The sequence below is a fragment of the Euprymna scolopes genome, chromosome 39, assembly GCF_053919585.1.
Source record: "Euprymna scolopes isolate OS-2025 chromosome 39, ASM5391958v1, whole genome shotgun sequence".
NCBI classification, from domain to species: domain Eukaryota; kingdom Metazoa; phylum Mollusca; class Cephalopoda; order Sepiida; family Sepiolidae; genus Euprymna; species Euprymna scolopes.
The window spans coordinates 70,177,870-70,194,808 of record NC_136520.1 but is presented as its reverse complement, the minus strand read 5'-3'; the positions used below and the strand labels follow the sequence as shown (position 1 = coordinate 70,194,808).

Below are 16,939 nucleotides of genomic sequence, written 5' to 3'. Positions count from 1 at the left end.
ATCTATAAACCCCCACCCCCATATATATGTTTTTACATTTGAGAAAATATATACGCATTTAACATGTGTTTTTGTTTTAGTATGTGTTGTAATCCGAACAAAATTACCATTTTATAGTTAAATATTTAAAGATTTACAAAGAATCGAAATCGGTAGTTGTGGTCGAAAGTTACATCGACCTTTTTCAGGTGTATCTTGTTGAACTTGACAAAAAAGGTCAGAGGTTACATTGACCGAAATGTGAAAATAACACTCAAGATGAGAACAGTAGTCCAAAGAATCCATATAATACAAATAACCAATCCTCGTCTCAGAAATTCAGAAACATGATACCCTGGTTTTAAACAGTATTTTCACAATGAAATGTGAGTGACCCACATGAAAAAAAAAAAAGAAAAAAACAAAAAAGACTAGTTAAATGAAGTTTATTGAAATCATTGTATATGCATGATTTTATATTACTTAACAGAATGATTAGCTTAAACCAACCCCATGACAGGACAATCATACCCCCAACAAATATGTACCCTAGGTAGAGTGTTTTTGGTCCCCTGATTTATTGGAGAGGGACCTATGTTTTCAGTGGCGTGCATGCATCTGTCCGTGTGTCCATTAGTCTGGACGATTGCCAGATAATCGTCCATTAGTTTTTCCTGAAATTTTGCCACAAATTTGCCATCTAAAAAATTCAGAACTGTAATATTTTCTACTAATCTATATATCTATAAAAGTAAGAATGTGTGTCTGTAGACAACTCTCAACCTATATACTCAACAAATTTTTGATCTTCAGACTTGAAATTTGGTATAGAGGGTAGTCAGACCATGTGGAAAACTTTTTAATCGGTTTTCATCTGGAATAAGGGGGAGGCTGCTAAAGGGTTAAAATTAAAAAATTGATTGTTGGCGGAGTCATCAGATTTTTATCTGTTTGTCAACTGTTTCATGACTGTGCATGTGCAAATTGTTCACATGACAGATTCATTATGTTAAAAATAAGTAGGTCTGTAAACACTTTTTAAAGATCATGGCGAGCTGGCCTAATGGTTATTGAACTTGACTCACTGTCTTTAGATTTTGGTTTCGATCTCAGCTTGAGTATTTTTTTTTCTTACAAGAAATGAACTGTTTAGAAAAAACATAATACTCACATGCACATGTCTCGGTTCTTTCTATTTTTTTTACTTCATTTTTTTTAAAAGGAATTTAACGGTACAATTTAATTTTTTTAAATTCAAAAAATTTTTTTTTTTAAACTAAATTTTTTTAAAATTAAATTCTTAAAAAAAATATCTTTCTTTATGCAGTCTGGACTATCCATTGGCGACCTGATCTTTTTGAATTGCTGTGAATTATAAAAACAACTGCAAATTTTATTTTGAAACCTTGAATTATGTCTGGAGAAGGCCTTAAAAAAACTTTGAAAATCTTGAAAATGGACGTTGAAAATCTGTACAAACACACATATGGGAAATATTCTCACTAGGAAAGATTGAATTGAAAGTGTCTGTCATTAGATATTTCCTATTAAGGCCTGAAGAAAACGGACACGTCACAAGCTGCAGTTTTTCTAAGTCAAAAGAAGAGAATATTTCTATTCAGTCTCATAATCTGGAGGTTGTGAGTTTGATCCTCGCCTGAAGAATATTTCTATTCTGACTGGCCTCAAAGAAGAAACGAGGAAGTTTTTTTTTTTTTTCTTTTTTTTTTTTTACCGGACTTTTTGCCTCTTCAGAGAATGTTAAGATACGAAGAACTGTTGTTTTTTTTTGTTGTTTTTGTTTTTTTTTACAGGTTATTCCTTCAGAAAAATGAGGAAATAAATTTTTCGCTAAAAGAACACTCTAGGAACATTATTTCAGATAATAAGTTAACTTTGTCTACAGATAATTCTACTAATCGACTCTAGAAGACTTTTATTTAAAAAAGACAACATTACAAAAAGTAAACTTAAAGGGGAAGAAACTCTTTTCGACTTTGCTAAAAGTATTACTACCTTCTAAAAAACCTATGTTGATCGAAATCTTATGTCACAAAAAACAGCAGTAATTAGTAAAAAGCCTACTCAACCCGTTTTTCTTTCTATCTTTCATACTTATTGCATGCAAAGAACCTTTCTTTGTAGCTGAGAGCAAAATCTTGGCAGCAGACAGTTGTGAACTTTTTTTTGGGCTCTAAGTTTCTTGTTTTAGTTTTTTTTTTCTTAATAAAACTGTTCGGTTGTTTCTATCCACCAAGTCTTTTTGTTGCTTTTCTTCGTCTTTGTATTGGTAATGTTTTTATATGTCAAAGTGACCTTCTTGGAAATGATGATAATAATTTTGACACATTATAATACAAGTAATTTTTCATTTTTTATATCATAATGTTTGTATTTTTTTATTTTAACAATCACATTATGTATAAAAACAAAAGCACTTCATTATTTGGTTTAACAATCCAATTTTGGGTATGGATATTTCAATAATAGTAAAATCTTAGCTTCTCGGAAGTTATCGATTAAAATTGCACAAAATTTGATATGGAGAGTGGATGTAATCTAATCTATAAAAATAAAACAGTAGATGTATGTATGCATGTCTGTCTGTCAGTGTGTAAATATTTAACCAATAAACTCTTAAATTAATGGTCACGTAACACTTAAATTAACAGGAAATAGTAATCATACACCAAGGATGGTTTATAACGAGTAAACTCTTTGGATTGGTGGATGTATAACGCGTACAGAAATATGTCGGCCAGTTGAAATGCAAAAATTATCATTTCAGTGTGCCGACATATTTTTACTATTTTCTGTGCATGCCCAAATTCAATTCATTTCTTCAAGTCTTTTAATATTAAATCTTTCTTACCAATCTCTCAATAGCTACATAGGTAGGAGAGGTGGCTGGAGCACTAAGTGTTTTGGTTTCGATTCTAGCTGATGGCACCCAAGTCATTTTAAAACTTTTGAAATTAGTACGAATATATATAATATTCAATTGAGAACTGACACTATAATAATAAATATGAAATCTGCACAAATTAAAATATATTAAACGAATTTTATTACCCGACAAGCCCTACACCCCAACCCCACCCCACTAGTCATTAATAAAAGCTTTGAGTGAACTTTCTGATGCACTAGTTAACCACAAAGAATTATTTATTGATAGGAGACATGGCTGGAGCGCTAAATGTTTTGGTTTCGATACAAGTCATTTTTTTTTTTTACTTTTAAAATCACTACTATATATTAGGTACAATATAATATTCAATACAGAATTGGTTCTGTAATAATAAATACAAAACCTATGTGAATTAAAATATATTTAAGCATATTTTACCATCCAGTAAGGCCTGGCACCCCTCGCTAAGTTTAGAATATCAATGAAATGAAATTGAAAGAAACCTCTGCAAGAGCTAAACTAAAAGTCGCACTTTTGAGTGTTTTTTTGACTTGTCCGTTTTAATATTTTCATAATTTTCATGCTTTTTTTTTTAAAATAATTGTTTGTATTTGTAAATTTTCACATTGTTAATTCATTTCGATTTATTAACGGATTTTTATAAATGATTTCAGACTGAAGATCTTACAGATGGGGTCAATCAGTCCTTATCGGTAAGTATTATGATGTAATATATTGATGCTTTCTTTACAAGCACACTACGATTTAAAAAATGTATAATTTAGTTATGAAACTGCATACGTCCATTTGAAAATGTAAGGATAAACCAAAGTCTTATCTGGGCCATGCCCTTAGCAAAGCGTCTTTCTTAGAACTGCACGCCTATGGAATTGTCTTCCGTTTTCCTGTTTTCCAGCTGACTACAATATGGTTGTCTTCAAGTCTAACGTAAACAAGTTTTTGATGAGCCGTTCCATATAAGTTAACAAATTTACCAAATTTCCATTACTAATGATTACTATATTGTCCAATTTCTACTGTACACTCTTTAACCCTTATCCTCGAGTGGCCTCTTGGCCTTGATAAGTGGTGATGCCAATGTAAAAAAACAAAACCAAAAAACCTCTCCATGTTAGATATTGACCGGACAATGCCAGGTAACCTGGTCAATTATTATTATTATTATTAGAAAAACAAAACAATTACATTTTGGAAAATGTGTATTTACAGCTAGGAATGTTTAGTCAGGAATTTAACGTGGAAATAAAATAAAGTCGATTTAGGAATTTTCAGAGTAGTTGTGGAATTTGGTGAGAAGTAAACAGATTTTAGCTCACGTGAACGACACGTGATTTGGTTTGCTTTTCTGACGTAATAGTTAGCAGAGATCAAACTGATTAGTTGGCGAGAAATGCGTTAGCAAACAGACATGCGGATGATTCTGTTGGAAGTGGGGCAGGGTAACGAGTGAACATGTAGAAAGAGATTCAGTGTGCCAAACTCCAACAAGGAAAGCCATAAGACCCATGTAAAATATAACTCATTGTTACGGCGTTCTTTTAGGAGGTTAGACCAATAAGAAGGTATGTGATTTCTTTGATCTGAGACAAGCATATGTATTATCGTTTGGAAAAGCTGTCTATAAAGGTTTGTGTCACGTTTGTTAACTACATGTATTCATGTAGGAGCGGCTACACACACAACGAAAATTCTATGTACATGCAGGAAACAATGAATATTTCTACACTCTGTATACACACATTCATTAGATATCAAAGACACTTTGATATACACCAGTAAGTGATTGAAACAAGTAAGAAATAAAAACAAGTATATATACAAGACACAGGTGTGTACACACACACACACACACACACACACACACACACACACACACACACACACACACACATATATGTACACACATACACACACACACATATATGTACACACACACACATACACATATGAGCAAAAAAGTGGGCCACAAGTGAAAGAAGGAAGAAATCGATTTTTCAATATTTTTCCATGAATTTTTGTTAATTTTAACTGAAAACTCCTATTTTGCAGATCATTATTATTATAGCATATAATAATAAGTGGAAAAATTAATCCTAAAAATGGTAAGACCGCATCTTTGCGAGAATATAAAAAACCGAATTGCAGGATTAAAGCAGTCCAAAATGACTTACAAGCAGATTTTTGATATTTTAAGAAAAGAAAATGTGAAAACATCTCTTTCTGTAATTGGTCAAAGGTTCGAAGTTGAACGCTTGGTAAAAGGGAAATTTGGATCTGGTCGCCCTAGAGCATCCATTTTGAAGGATGACCACAGGCTTAAATTAACTGCTTTGAAGGATCGAAAGAAAACTTATGTTGACCATAGCAGAGAATTCAAAACAGGGGCTGGAAATTCTCTTTCTAGATATACAATATCTAGACGAATGAAAGAAATGGGATTTTCCTCTAAAAGGTGTACAAAGAAGCCATTTTTATCTAAGAAGAACATCAATGATAGAAAGAGATTTTTTTCTCATGTTATGGCAAGAAAGATACAGACTGGTTCAGGAATGTTTTCTGGTTAGATGTATCAAGATTTTGTCTTGTTAGTGATGCTCCTAATGCTCCCGAACAGTGCAATCGAAGAACTGGAGAAAGATTTTGGCCAAGTTGCATAAAATCGATAGTTAAACACGGGAATGTAGGGATAATGGTATGGGGAACTTTTACTGCAGCAGGAGTTGGGGAACTTATTAGATGTGAGAAGTCAATCAATGCAAAGGAATACATTCGAATATTAGAAACAGGACTGTTACTAAGTATCCAGAAGCTGGGAATATCCCAGAACATTATTTTTCAACATGATAAGCCCCTGCACACACTGCTAAAGTCACAAAAAATGTTTTCTAATAATTCAATTGATGTGATATTTTGGCCAGGTCAAAGCCCCGATTTAAAACCAATCGAGAATAGTTGGTCCATAATATCTCGTGCATTGGCCGGTGTAGAGAATAGGAACGACCATTAAGACGGGACACACAAAAGAGTGACACCGTCGTCTGATTAGTAGTATATATAGAGCACGCACGCACCGGAAGAAGAACGACGACTACGACGATAGTCGACTCGGAAACCTTACATGGCGCTACGAACAGGATTTATTTTTCAACATAATTTCTTTTGCACGATTTTTGGAGTATAATGGCGTCAGGACAACACGAGGACGGCCAATACATGCAGTTGATTCAACAAATAATAAATCTGCAAAGAGAAAACAATGAGCTTCGCGGAGGGAGTGCCTCGAGTCGGTCTAACACCAAGAAACCAGACTGGCCACGTATCGAACATGGATTCACTGACGCGGACTGGGCGCTTTTCATCGACTCGTGGGCCCGATACAAACAAATGTGCGGCCTTACCGACCCCGTGGAAATCCGCAATGAACTAAGGACAGCCTGCTCAAATGAGGTAAATAAACTTTTATTTGACTTAGTTGGGCCTGAAACCCTCAATTCTGTCACAGAGGAACAACTCTTAAGGCATATACAGTTCATTGCAGTGAAAGGTCTACACCCGGAGATGCATAGACATAAATTTCATAACATCAGACAACAGACGGGGGAGGGACCCGCACAGTTCTTGGCAAAGCTTCGGTCCCAGGCACGGTTTTGCAATTTCACGGTTCTGTGCCCCAACGTGAACTGCCGGCAAGCCGTAAACTATTCGAAGGACATGGTAGCTGGCCAACTCTTAGCCGGTCTGGCAAATGCGGAGTACCAGTGTAAATTGCTGGCCGAAGCAAATATTCTAACCACTGTGGAGCAGAAGCTTCACAGGCTGGTTAGTTTAGAAACTACAGAGACGTCTGCTCCTCAGTTGCAACGAGGCTCAGAGGGACACTCGACTTTTGGCCTACTAACAACCGAGAAAAACCCATCTCGGAAGGAGCAGCCGCTCAAAACCCCTCAGAATAGTCCTTGTGAAGGGTGTGGGAGGACCTCACACCCCAGTGGGTTAAAAGGGCGGAAGAACTGCCCGGCGAGGAGGCTAAAATGTTTTAATTGTGGCGTCACAGGCCACTTACAAAGAGTGTGCCGGAAACAGGAGAGGTCGACGGCGGAGTCAACAAACGATGCCACACGTCAATCGAATATTTTCGGCAGCAGAATGGAGGGGGCACCGGCATGTTACAATCAAAAAGGTAGAATAGCAGCAGTGCCACACCTTGCATGGAGCAGTGGTGGGTTCAGGAGAAGTTCCCCTGAGCCACCACCCTCATTAATGGTCGATGTGTCCCTGATACCAGAGTCCCAGGCTAAATTCGGGTGCGCTTTGGATAAGGGAGTAAGCCGTTGAAAACACCGCATCCAGGCCATTGCAGATACCGGTGCCCAGACATGTTCGAGTGGCCCAGAAATATTGAAAATATTAGGGTGCACCAGCAGGATCCTGATACCTACCACCCACAGGATACGGGGAATCACAGACGAACCCCTAGATATCAAGGGGGTGGTCCTGACTCAGATTAAGCTCGGTCAGAAGGAAACGCGACAAGTGGTCTACGTTTCAGAAAACACGTCAGGATTCTACTTGTCAGAATCGGCCCTCAAAGACCTAGGAGTAATCAATCGCGACTTCCCGCATCGAGTATCAAAGGCCGATTTATCGGCTTCAGAAAGTGGGACAGCACCGTGTGGATGTCCGAAAAGAGAATCCGTCCCGGACAAGCCAGCGAGGATCCCGTTTACCCCCACTGGAGATAATAGGGAACGGTTAGAGAAGTGGTTACGTGAACACTTTAAGTCCAGCGCATTCAACACCTGCCCCCATCAACCGTTACAAGTCATGTTAGGGAGGCCGCTGGATATAACTTTTACCCCGGGGGCGAAACCATCGGCCATACACACACCCATTCCAGTCCCTCATCACTGGAAGAAAAGGATAAAGGATGATTTGGATCGAGATGTTGCGTTGGGTATTATCGAACCGGTACCAGCAGGCACACCTACGATCTGGTGTTCGAGGATGGTAGTTGCTCCAAAGAAAGACGGGTCACCAAGAAGGACGGTAGACCTACAAAAATTGAATGCAGCAACGATGAGAGAGACTCATCACACACCGTCCCCTTTTAATCAGGTGTCCGTGGTGTCTGCCCAAACCAAAAAGACTGTCTTGGACGCATGGAATGGGTACCATAGTCTGCCACTCTCCCCAAAAGCCCGGGACGCGACCATGTTCATAACGGAATGGGGTCGTTATCGGTATCTCAGGGCTCCCCAGGGTTTTCACGCATCCAGGGACGAGTACACGCGCCGGTTCGATGACATCACAGTTGACATGCCTCGAAAGACCCGGTGTATAGACGACACACTCCTATGGGACAGGTCCTTAGAATTGGCCTTCTGGCATACTGTGGACTATATTACCCATTGTGGTAAAAGTGGGATAGTCTTTAACCCTGACAAATTTCAATTTGCTGACGATGAAGTTGAATTTGCCGGCTTTGTGATAACCTCGGACGGCGTGAAGCCAACTAAAAAAATGACGGAGGCTATTCTCAATTTCCCGACCCCAACAAGCATTACTGGTATCAGGTCCTGGTTTGGTTTAGTTAACCAAGTGTCGTATACATTTGCACAGGCCGATATAATGACCCCTTTTCGAGAGTTGCTGCGGACAAAGAACCGTAAATTTTACTGGGATGACACATTGAATAGACTTTTTGAAGAGTCGAAGAGGAATATCGTTCAGAAAATCGAAGAAGGGGTGAAAACCTTCGATATGAACAGAGCGACCTGCCTTTCAACCGACTTCAGTAAGGTTGGCATTGGGTATTTTCTGTTCCAGAAGCATTGCCAATGCCCAACGGAATTAGGTCCCAACTGTGGTAAGGACCACTGGAAGATGATTTTGGCCGGGTCTCGCTTCACGAAAGATGCAGAATCTCGTTATTCCCCTATAGAGGGGGAGGCTCTAGCGCTGATTTATGGCTTGGAGTCTTGTAGGATGTTCATCCTGGGATCCCCAGACCTATTGGTCACCGTGGACTACCAGCCCCTAGTGAAAATTTTCTCGGATCAGATCCTTGAGAATATAAAAAATCCCCACCTGTTCTCATTCAAGGAGCGGTCGTTGATGTACAGGTTCCAGATTAGGCATGTTCCTGGGAAACTCAACGCAGCACCGGACTGCACATCCCGATACCCGGCGCCGTCAAGACACAGCAGACTAAAGGGCACTGACACTTCCCAGCAAATCGAGGGGAGTATACAAGCATCCATCATAGCTGCATACGCACATGACCCCAAGTTCCGAGCGATCACCTGGGATAGGATAGTCGCAGCTGCAGCCACCGATGAGGAGTGCCGAACATTGGCGTCATACATTCAAGACGGGTTCCCAAGGTCACGCCACAAACTACCACCAGAAATCCGGCAATTCTGGCCGATGGCAGACCAACTATATTGTCTGGAAGGGGTACCCATAAAAGGGGACAAAATTTTGATACCAAAACGGCTTAGAGCCGAGGTGTTAGAGGCATTACACTCCGCCCATCAAGGGGCGAATGGTATGTTGGCTAACGCCAGACAACGGTTATTTTGGCCTGGTTTAGACGCCAGCATCCGACAAACAAGGGCGCAATGTCGGAATTGCAATTCGATCGTCCCATCCCAGCCTAGGGAACCTCTAATGCCACCCATAAACCCGGAATTCCCATTTCAAAAGACAGTCACTGACTTGCTAGATATGCACGGGAAAAGTTACATGGTATACGCGGACCGATATACCGGTTGGATTGAGGTCGCACCACTTCCATCAGGAAGGGCTGCAGCGGTGTGTAACGCCCTGAGGGTTTGGTTTTGCACGTATGGTGCGCCGGAGGAAATATCATCCGATGGAGGGCCACCATTCGATTCACTAGAATACAAATCGTTCCTAGAAGACTGGGGCGTAAAAAGGCGCATATCATCTGCACATTACCCCCAGAGTAATGGCCGAGCTGAACTGGCCGTAAAAACGGCCAAAAAAATGCTGATGGACTGCGTTGATGGCTACGGACACCTACATCATGATCGGGCAGCACGGGCGATGATGACTCATAGGAATACGCCCAGTCAGGACCTTGGATTGTCGCCGCCGGAAATACTATATGGTCGAACAGTAAGGGGCCATCTCCCCGCACTTCGCAAAAAATACTGCATCCACAAGCGTTGGACGGAGACCAGAGATTTGATAGAGAGGGGGATGGCGAAAAGGCACGTACTTAACAAAGAACAGTACGACATACACAGCCGCCCCCTCCAACAGCTCCGAGTCGGCGAGTCTGTGCAGGTGCAGAATCAGGAGGGACCAAATCCACGACGATGGGCGAAAACTGGGAGAGTCGTCGAGACAATGGGTAACAGCCAGTACAGGATACGGTTGGATGGTAGCGGCAGGATCACATTACGCAATCGCCGTTTCCTCAGGAAAATCAAACCGGTCATGGATACGCCGGAGTATCCACCCACTCAACAACCCCATCAACCACCTCCCCAAACACCAAGAAGGGAGGACAGCAAACCACCGTGCAACATGCATGAGATGATGGAGGTGGAAGAAGCTGATTGTGACACATCAGAAACAGATATGGAGGTGGACCAAGATCCGATCAACCACAAGCCAATGCAGACGAGTCCGGTCCCACGACGCAGCATGAGGGTAACACGAGCACCAAGGCCACTTTCCCCTCAAATGCAAGGACCAACTCACTACTACACGGAATTCTCCAGTCACATGACCACAAAACGACGGTAGTGTGGTCACATGGTGGGGGGAGGGCATGTAGAGAATAGGAACGACCATTAAGACGGGACACACAAAAGAGTGACACCGTCGTCTGATTAGTAGTATATATAGAGCACGCACGCACCGAAAGAAGAACGACGACTACGACGATAGTCGACTCGGAAACCTTACAGCCAGAAGAACTTTTGAGAACAATGATAAACTGTGGGAAGCTGTGCAAAGCAAATGGAATAGCATCTCCTCTTCAGTGTTCCACTTTGGTTGGGAGCATGTCTAAAAGGATTGATTTTTTAAAGAAATCAAAAGAGAATGCGATTCCATCCTAAGCATTTATTAAAGTAAATGTCTTGTTCTGTGTTATTAATCTCATTTAAGTTTCATTGTTCAATTGTTCTTTGCTCAATATAGCTTTTAGTGCAATAAAATGTATAAAATTTGTTTGGCCCATTTTTTTTTTTGCTCACGAGTGTGTATGTATATATGCAAACCCACCGACTACATATATATACTTGCAAGCAAGAAAGACATAAGAAGTAATGTTAGATATTGACCGGACAATGCAGGGTAACCTGGTCGATTATTATTATTAGAAAAATGAAACAATTAGATTTTGGAAAATGTGTATTTAGTTTAAAATGTTTAGTCAGGAATTTAAGTAGAAATGAAAAAACAAAGTCAATTTAGAAATTTTAAAAAAGAACTCCATCGTGTTCAATCAGGCGTGCTTGAATAATAACTTGCTGACAATACAGGGTGTTTCAAAAGTCTTGGAAACATAAAGATTTTTAATAACTTAAAAACTATTAGGAGTTAAAAAATGAAATTGGTACCGTTGGAAAGGTTAAAGTTTCAAGTTTTGTGGGGAATCTTCAAACTTGCTCAATATGAGCACCATTCGTCACACGGCAGACATCTAGTCGATAGTCCATTTCCTGCCAAACGCGTTCCAGCATCTTGACGTCAATGGTTCCCACAACTGCCGTTATTCGAGCCTTTAGTTCGTCAATATCTCTTGGAAGGGGCGGCACATAGACTTGTTGCTTGACAAAGCCCCCAAAGGAAAAAGTCACACTCAGTACCCCATATGCGAGTGCTATGCTTGTTAACTTTGCCATTCAGATAGAAGGTCGCCTCATCGCTAAAAACAAGCCGGTCATCAAAGCCGTTATCTTCCAACTTCTCTTGCATTGCAATGCAAAAGTCACGGCGAAGTGGCTTATCAGTGTCCTTCAACTTTTGGACCAACTTGAGCTTGTAAGGTACCATTTGCAGTCGTTTCCTTAAGACACGCCAGACAGTTGCTGGAGCAAGCTGAAGTTCCCTGCTGGCTCTTCTCACTGATTTACGGGGGCTCTGCTGAAAGGCTTCCGGACTTGCTCAACTGCATCTTCTGAAGTTGAAGGGCGACCTGTTCGCTTACTTGGGCACAAACACCCATCTTTCACAAATTTAGCATGCCATCTGACAATGGGTTTCCTTTCAGGGACTTCTTTTTTAAATTTCCTGTGAAATGCACGCTGAACACATGTCCACGATTCAGTCTTTGCAAATTGGAGGACGCAAAACGCCTTGTCTTGTTTAGAGAACGCCATTACTGCACATGGAAAGATAAGACGAAAATCATTAGTATGACCAAAAACTTGATTAAGCAAGCTTTAAAATGACACCAGTTTCATTTTTCTACCTGGAATAGTTCATGAGATATACGCATTTGTAATGTTCCCAAGACTTTTGAAACACCCTGTATATATATACACACACATACACACACACACACAAAGTACATAACAATACTTATCCATATTTTGACAGTGTTGTCGGATTGAGTTATGGCCAGCTTGCATTGGGTTTGGATGAAGGAAAACTTGCTTTCAAATTGATCATCAGAAGTTATTTTCTTCTACATATATATAAAGGGAAAAATGTGTCTCGCAAAAACTTCTGACGCGTCGGAACATGACGAAACCGGTATCGTTATAAACATAGATCTTTCGAACAACAAATATTGAAAAATTGGCCAAGAACATTAATTCCTTCACCCTCAGCTCGCCAGTTTTCCACAAGGAGTGGTCAGTTTTTCTGCTGACATTTTTGCAAGTCATCGTCTCCTTTCGATTGACTAGCCTTAATTAAAACCTTCGCAACTTCAGGTTTTGCCATGGACGCATCAGCATTTTTTTTTTATGGGGTTCCTTACTACACTACCTACACACACCCGGGCAACACTGGGTACCCCTGCTATTTTACTCTAAATTTGAAAAGAAGACTGTTGAGCTAATAATAAAAAGAGCCTTGTTAATTTCACTTTTTCTAAGGATTTGGGGAAATAGGAATTATCAATGTTATAATAAAAGATGGCATTTGTCAAAGCGTGTTGTTGTGCCAATACAGTCTCCACAAAGTCTGGTCATAAGTGGTTTGGTCATCTGCCTTGCCTAGACCCCCAAAACAAATTCCAACTTTTATAACAATCAAATGAGTGGACATTAAATAGCTGATTTTATTATAGAAATGACTTTATAAACAAACAAAAAAATATGGCTGATCAAATTCGGCACCAGTCACCAAGTTTTAAAATAAAACTAGCCTGGTTGCCCGGGTGTTTGGAAATGTGTGTTGAGAACAAAAAAAAAAAAAAAGTGGTGGTAGGCTGGCAAGCATGAACCCGTACCGCGAAGGAGAAAAGAATGTGAAAAATAAAAATTGACGTCTTTGCTGTTGCGTCCATCGCCAAACCGGAAGTGGCGAAGGTTTAAATTAAGGCTCGTCAATCAAAAAGAGGGGATGACTTTCGAAAATATCTGAAAAAAAAAAAAAAAGCGACCCCCCCCTCCAAGTAGAAAAGTGCCCAGTTTAGGGTGAAGGAATTAATGTTTTTAGCCAATTTTTCGATATTTGTCATCTGAAGGGTTGAGCTTCAAAATGATACCATCTCGTGAAAATCCGTCGCCTTTGTTGAAAGTTTTACAAACATAGATACATACATAGATACATACATTTAAACAAACAGGTGAGATTTATATAATAGATGAGTTTTGCAATAAATGTGAAATGATGACAACATTCAGATGTGACATGTTATTCGATCAAGTTACGACCAGCTCGACATTTATCAAGGTGTGCTTTTGTGTCAAGACTCATATTGTATGAAGTATTCCTGAAATTATGGAAACGTTGATAACTCAAAAATGATTCATCTAATCAGGTTGAGATTTTGTATGGAATGTACCGTCATCAAAGAGCATAAGATACATGCATCAAATTTGGAAAGTTGTAAATTCTGTCAGAATTTTTGACCATGGCTGAACTTGTCAAGATCAAAGGTCAATGTGAAGGTCATTTAAGATACGCAACATCATTGGTTACAATATAGGCCAAATAGTGAGTTTCTACTATGGGCAGAGTCAAAGTTTTAAAAAAATGTGACTTTCACCTTTTCCTGGACCTCTGACCTAGATATACAAAAATGAAATTGATTCTATATTTAATCATGGTTGAAATTATGATCAAGTTTTATGTTTATGGGTCAGCAAAGCTGGTGACACATGCAAGCAAAGAAATAACCTTGTTTGGAGCGAAAATTATTCACTTTATCAAAAAAGAAAAAAAATTATTTGGATTCTTCGGATTACTATTCTCATCTTGAATGTTATTTTCAACATGTTTTGGTCGGTCTTCGACCTTCTTCAGGTGTATTTGGATAACTTTGCACAAATCTTCCTTGATCTCTTATGGCACTAAAAATCTGATGCGCGATTCATGCAAGATGGTCTAAAAGCAGTTTGAAACATTCCATATGTTTTTGTAGAAGTTTAAAACAAAATTTTATTGCATATCGTTCTTCTAAAGAATCCTCACGTCCAAATTGCATTTTTGACATTCACCAGCTGTGATGATCAGGCTTTAGTAGGATGTATTCCAATTCCTACTGTATCTGTTGATTTTAATCTGAAATCATAAAAATTGGTCAGTCATCTCTTAAGATATATAGCAATAATGTACTTAATTTTCAAGAGTCTATGACAATTTTAAATGCCTGTACAAAAAAGTTTGGAAATTTATTGAAGGCACCTTGTAAAAGTAGTGCAAGGCCAGGCCATCCTATCCGGAAAATTGGTTTTACTTGTCCTGGGATGGGTCATCTTCTTGTATCTATCTATCTATCTATCTATCTATCTATATATATATATATATATATATATATATATATATATATATAGTAATGCATTGTCAACCACAAGGTGCTCGTATTCTTTAGTCTTTTCAACCAATTCTGTAACATTAATCATTACTATCGCCGGTTTATTCCATTCCGAATTTGTAGGGGTGGAAAGTGTAACTTCTGACTCTATTTCATTAGTTTCCGTTGAAAGCGAAGTACGGCCTGCCACGGTCATAGCCGAAGACCTTAAAAAACGGTAATAATAATAAACATGTTAGATAATAATATGGTTAAAAATTAGTTATTATCGATCTATCTGTTTAAATAGTTTATATTGGGAGTTATTTATTGTTTATAGAATAAAGTGTAGCAATGGGTTTTAGCTAAGAACAGTCAATATATACACACACACACACACACACACACACACACACACTTCTTTTGTTACTCACCCACGTTTTTGAAATTTTTATTTAATTGAATGCTTTCATCTTTTTCTCCCTAGGAGAATGAAAAGCATGCTCTTTTCAATGCTGCCCGGGTGGAGCTGCATCAAGCGACCAGTAAGATCAGCGAACTGGAGGAATCCGTTTTGGGCAAACAGCGAGCATTGGAACGGCTTGGAGCTGAGATTCGATCTATCAAGTCAGAAAATGAACGCCTCAAACAAGCAAATGTGATTTCTAATTCTCAGGTGGTTCGTAACACTCTTTATACTTTCTTTGTATCTTGTATTTTTATGAAGCTTGTTTGATGATTTCTGGGAATCACTGCCATTTAAAAGTTTTCCTTCTTCATAGTTATTAAAATTATTTAAAAAATTGGCTTTAAATTAAAAAAAATTCTCAATATCAAATTTAAAATCTCAATATCAAATTTAAAAAATCTCAACATTAAATAAAAAACACTCTACATCAAATTAAAAAGTCTCAACATCAAATTTAAAAAATTCTCACCATAAAAAGAAAAAAATAGCAATAAAAAGTGAAAAAAAAAAAATCAATATTAAATTAAAAAATTCTCAATATCAAATTAAAAATCTGAACATCAACATTAAAAAATTGCAACATATAAAAAACATTTCAACATAAAAATCTCAACAGCAATTTGATTTGATTTTTTTTTCATCTCAATCTCAAATTAAAAAAATCTCAACATTAAAACAAATCTCAACATCAAATAAAAAATTCTCAACGTAAAAGTAAACAAAAATATCAATATCAAATTTAAAAAATTTTTTTTCAAATTAAAAACAAAATTTTTTTCAAATTCAAATTAGTTCAACTGCAAATTAAAAAAGAAAACCTTGGCTTAAAAAAAAAACATTGGTTGCAAATGAAAGAAAAACTCAGCCTAAAACAAAAGTCCAACTTTAAATTAAAAAAAAAACAAGCCGAATGCTTCAAAATTTTATAAAATTTCTAGCTTCAAATAGAAGAAATAACTCCACTACAAATAAAAAACCTCAACTTCAAATTAAAAATAAACATGAAGATTCAAATTTATAAAAAATCTCTACCTAAATAACAGAAGAATCAATGTAAAATTAAAAAATGCTTGGTTTTAAATTTAAAAAAAAAAGAAACAATCTTCAGCTAAAAAAAATTGGGTCAACTTCTTATTAAGAAAAAAAAACCAAAGTTCAAATTTTTATGATCTCAGCTTCTTCTTCTTCTTCTTCTTCTTCTTCTTCTTCTTCTTCTTCTTCTTCTTCTTCTTCTTCTTCTTCTTCTTCTTCTTTGTTGTTGTCTTTGAAGGTTTTACATCAGTTTTAGATGCTGGCATATGTTTAGATTTAAAAAAATCTGCTTCACACAAAAGATTTATCTTTAAATAAAAAGGAGATGCATGCAAAATAAAGTTTTAATCTTAAATTCAGCTTTTTGTAATTTTAGAGTGAATTTTTTTAACTTGAAGGTTAAAACTCTTATGTTATCCTCCACCTCAACCTTTTATTTCACCGAAATGATTTTATTAGCACAGGGCAGATTGATCAAGTTCAGTTAGAGATGGGTCAGGTTATAAGGAGTTGGCTAAAATCCAACAGGATTGTTGTATTTTTATTGGAAGAACCTGGAATATCTGAGCTCCTCTGATAGCTG

General features: G+C 38.0%; 2 protein-coding genes across 2 annotated transcripts in view; one reads left to right on the top strand and one right to left on the bottom strand.

The window, feature by feature from the left end:
• Positions 1-16,939, top strand: part of LOC145263843 (uncharacterized) — a 649,003-nt gene that overhangs the window by 84,313 nt on the left and 547,751 nt on the right. Inside the window, exons 3-4 of the mRNA XM_080120917.1 lie at positions 3,562-3,600; positions 15,343-15,534. Of these exons, the coding sequence (XP_079977043.1) occupies positions 3,562-3,600; positions 15,343-15,534 (231 nt within the window). The remainder of the gene's footprint in view (positions 1-3,561; positions 3,601-15,342; positions 15,535-16,939) is intronic.
• The window catches only part of LOC145263845 (uncharacterized), a 624,663-nt gene that overhangs the window by 204,614 nt on the left and 403,110 nt on the right, over positions 1-16,939 (bottom strand). The window lies entirely within an intron of this gene.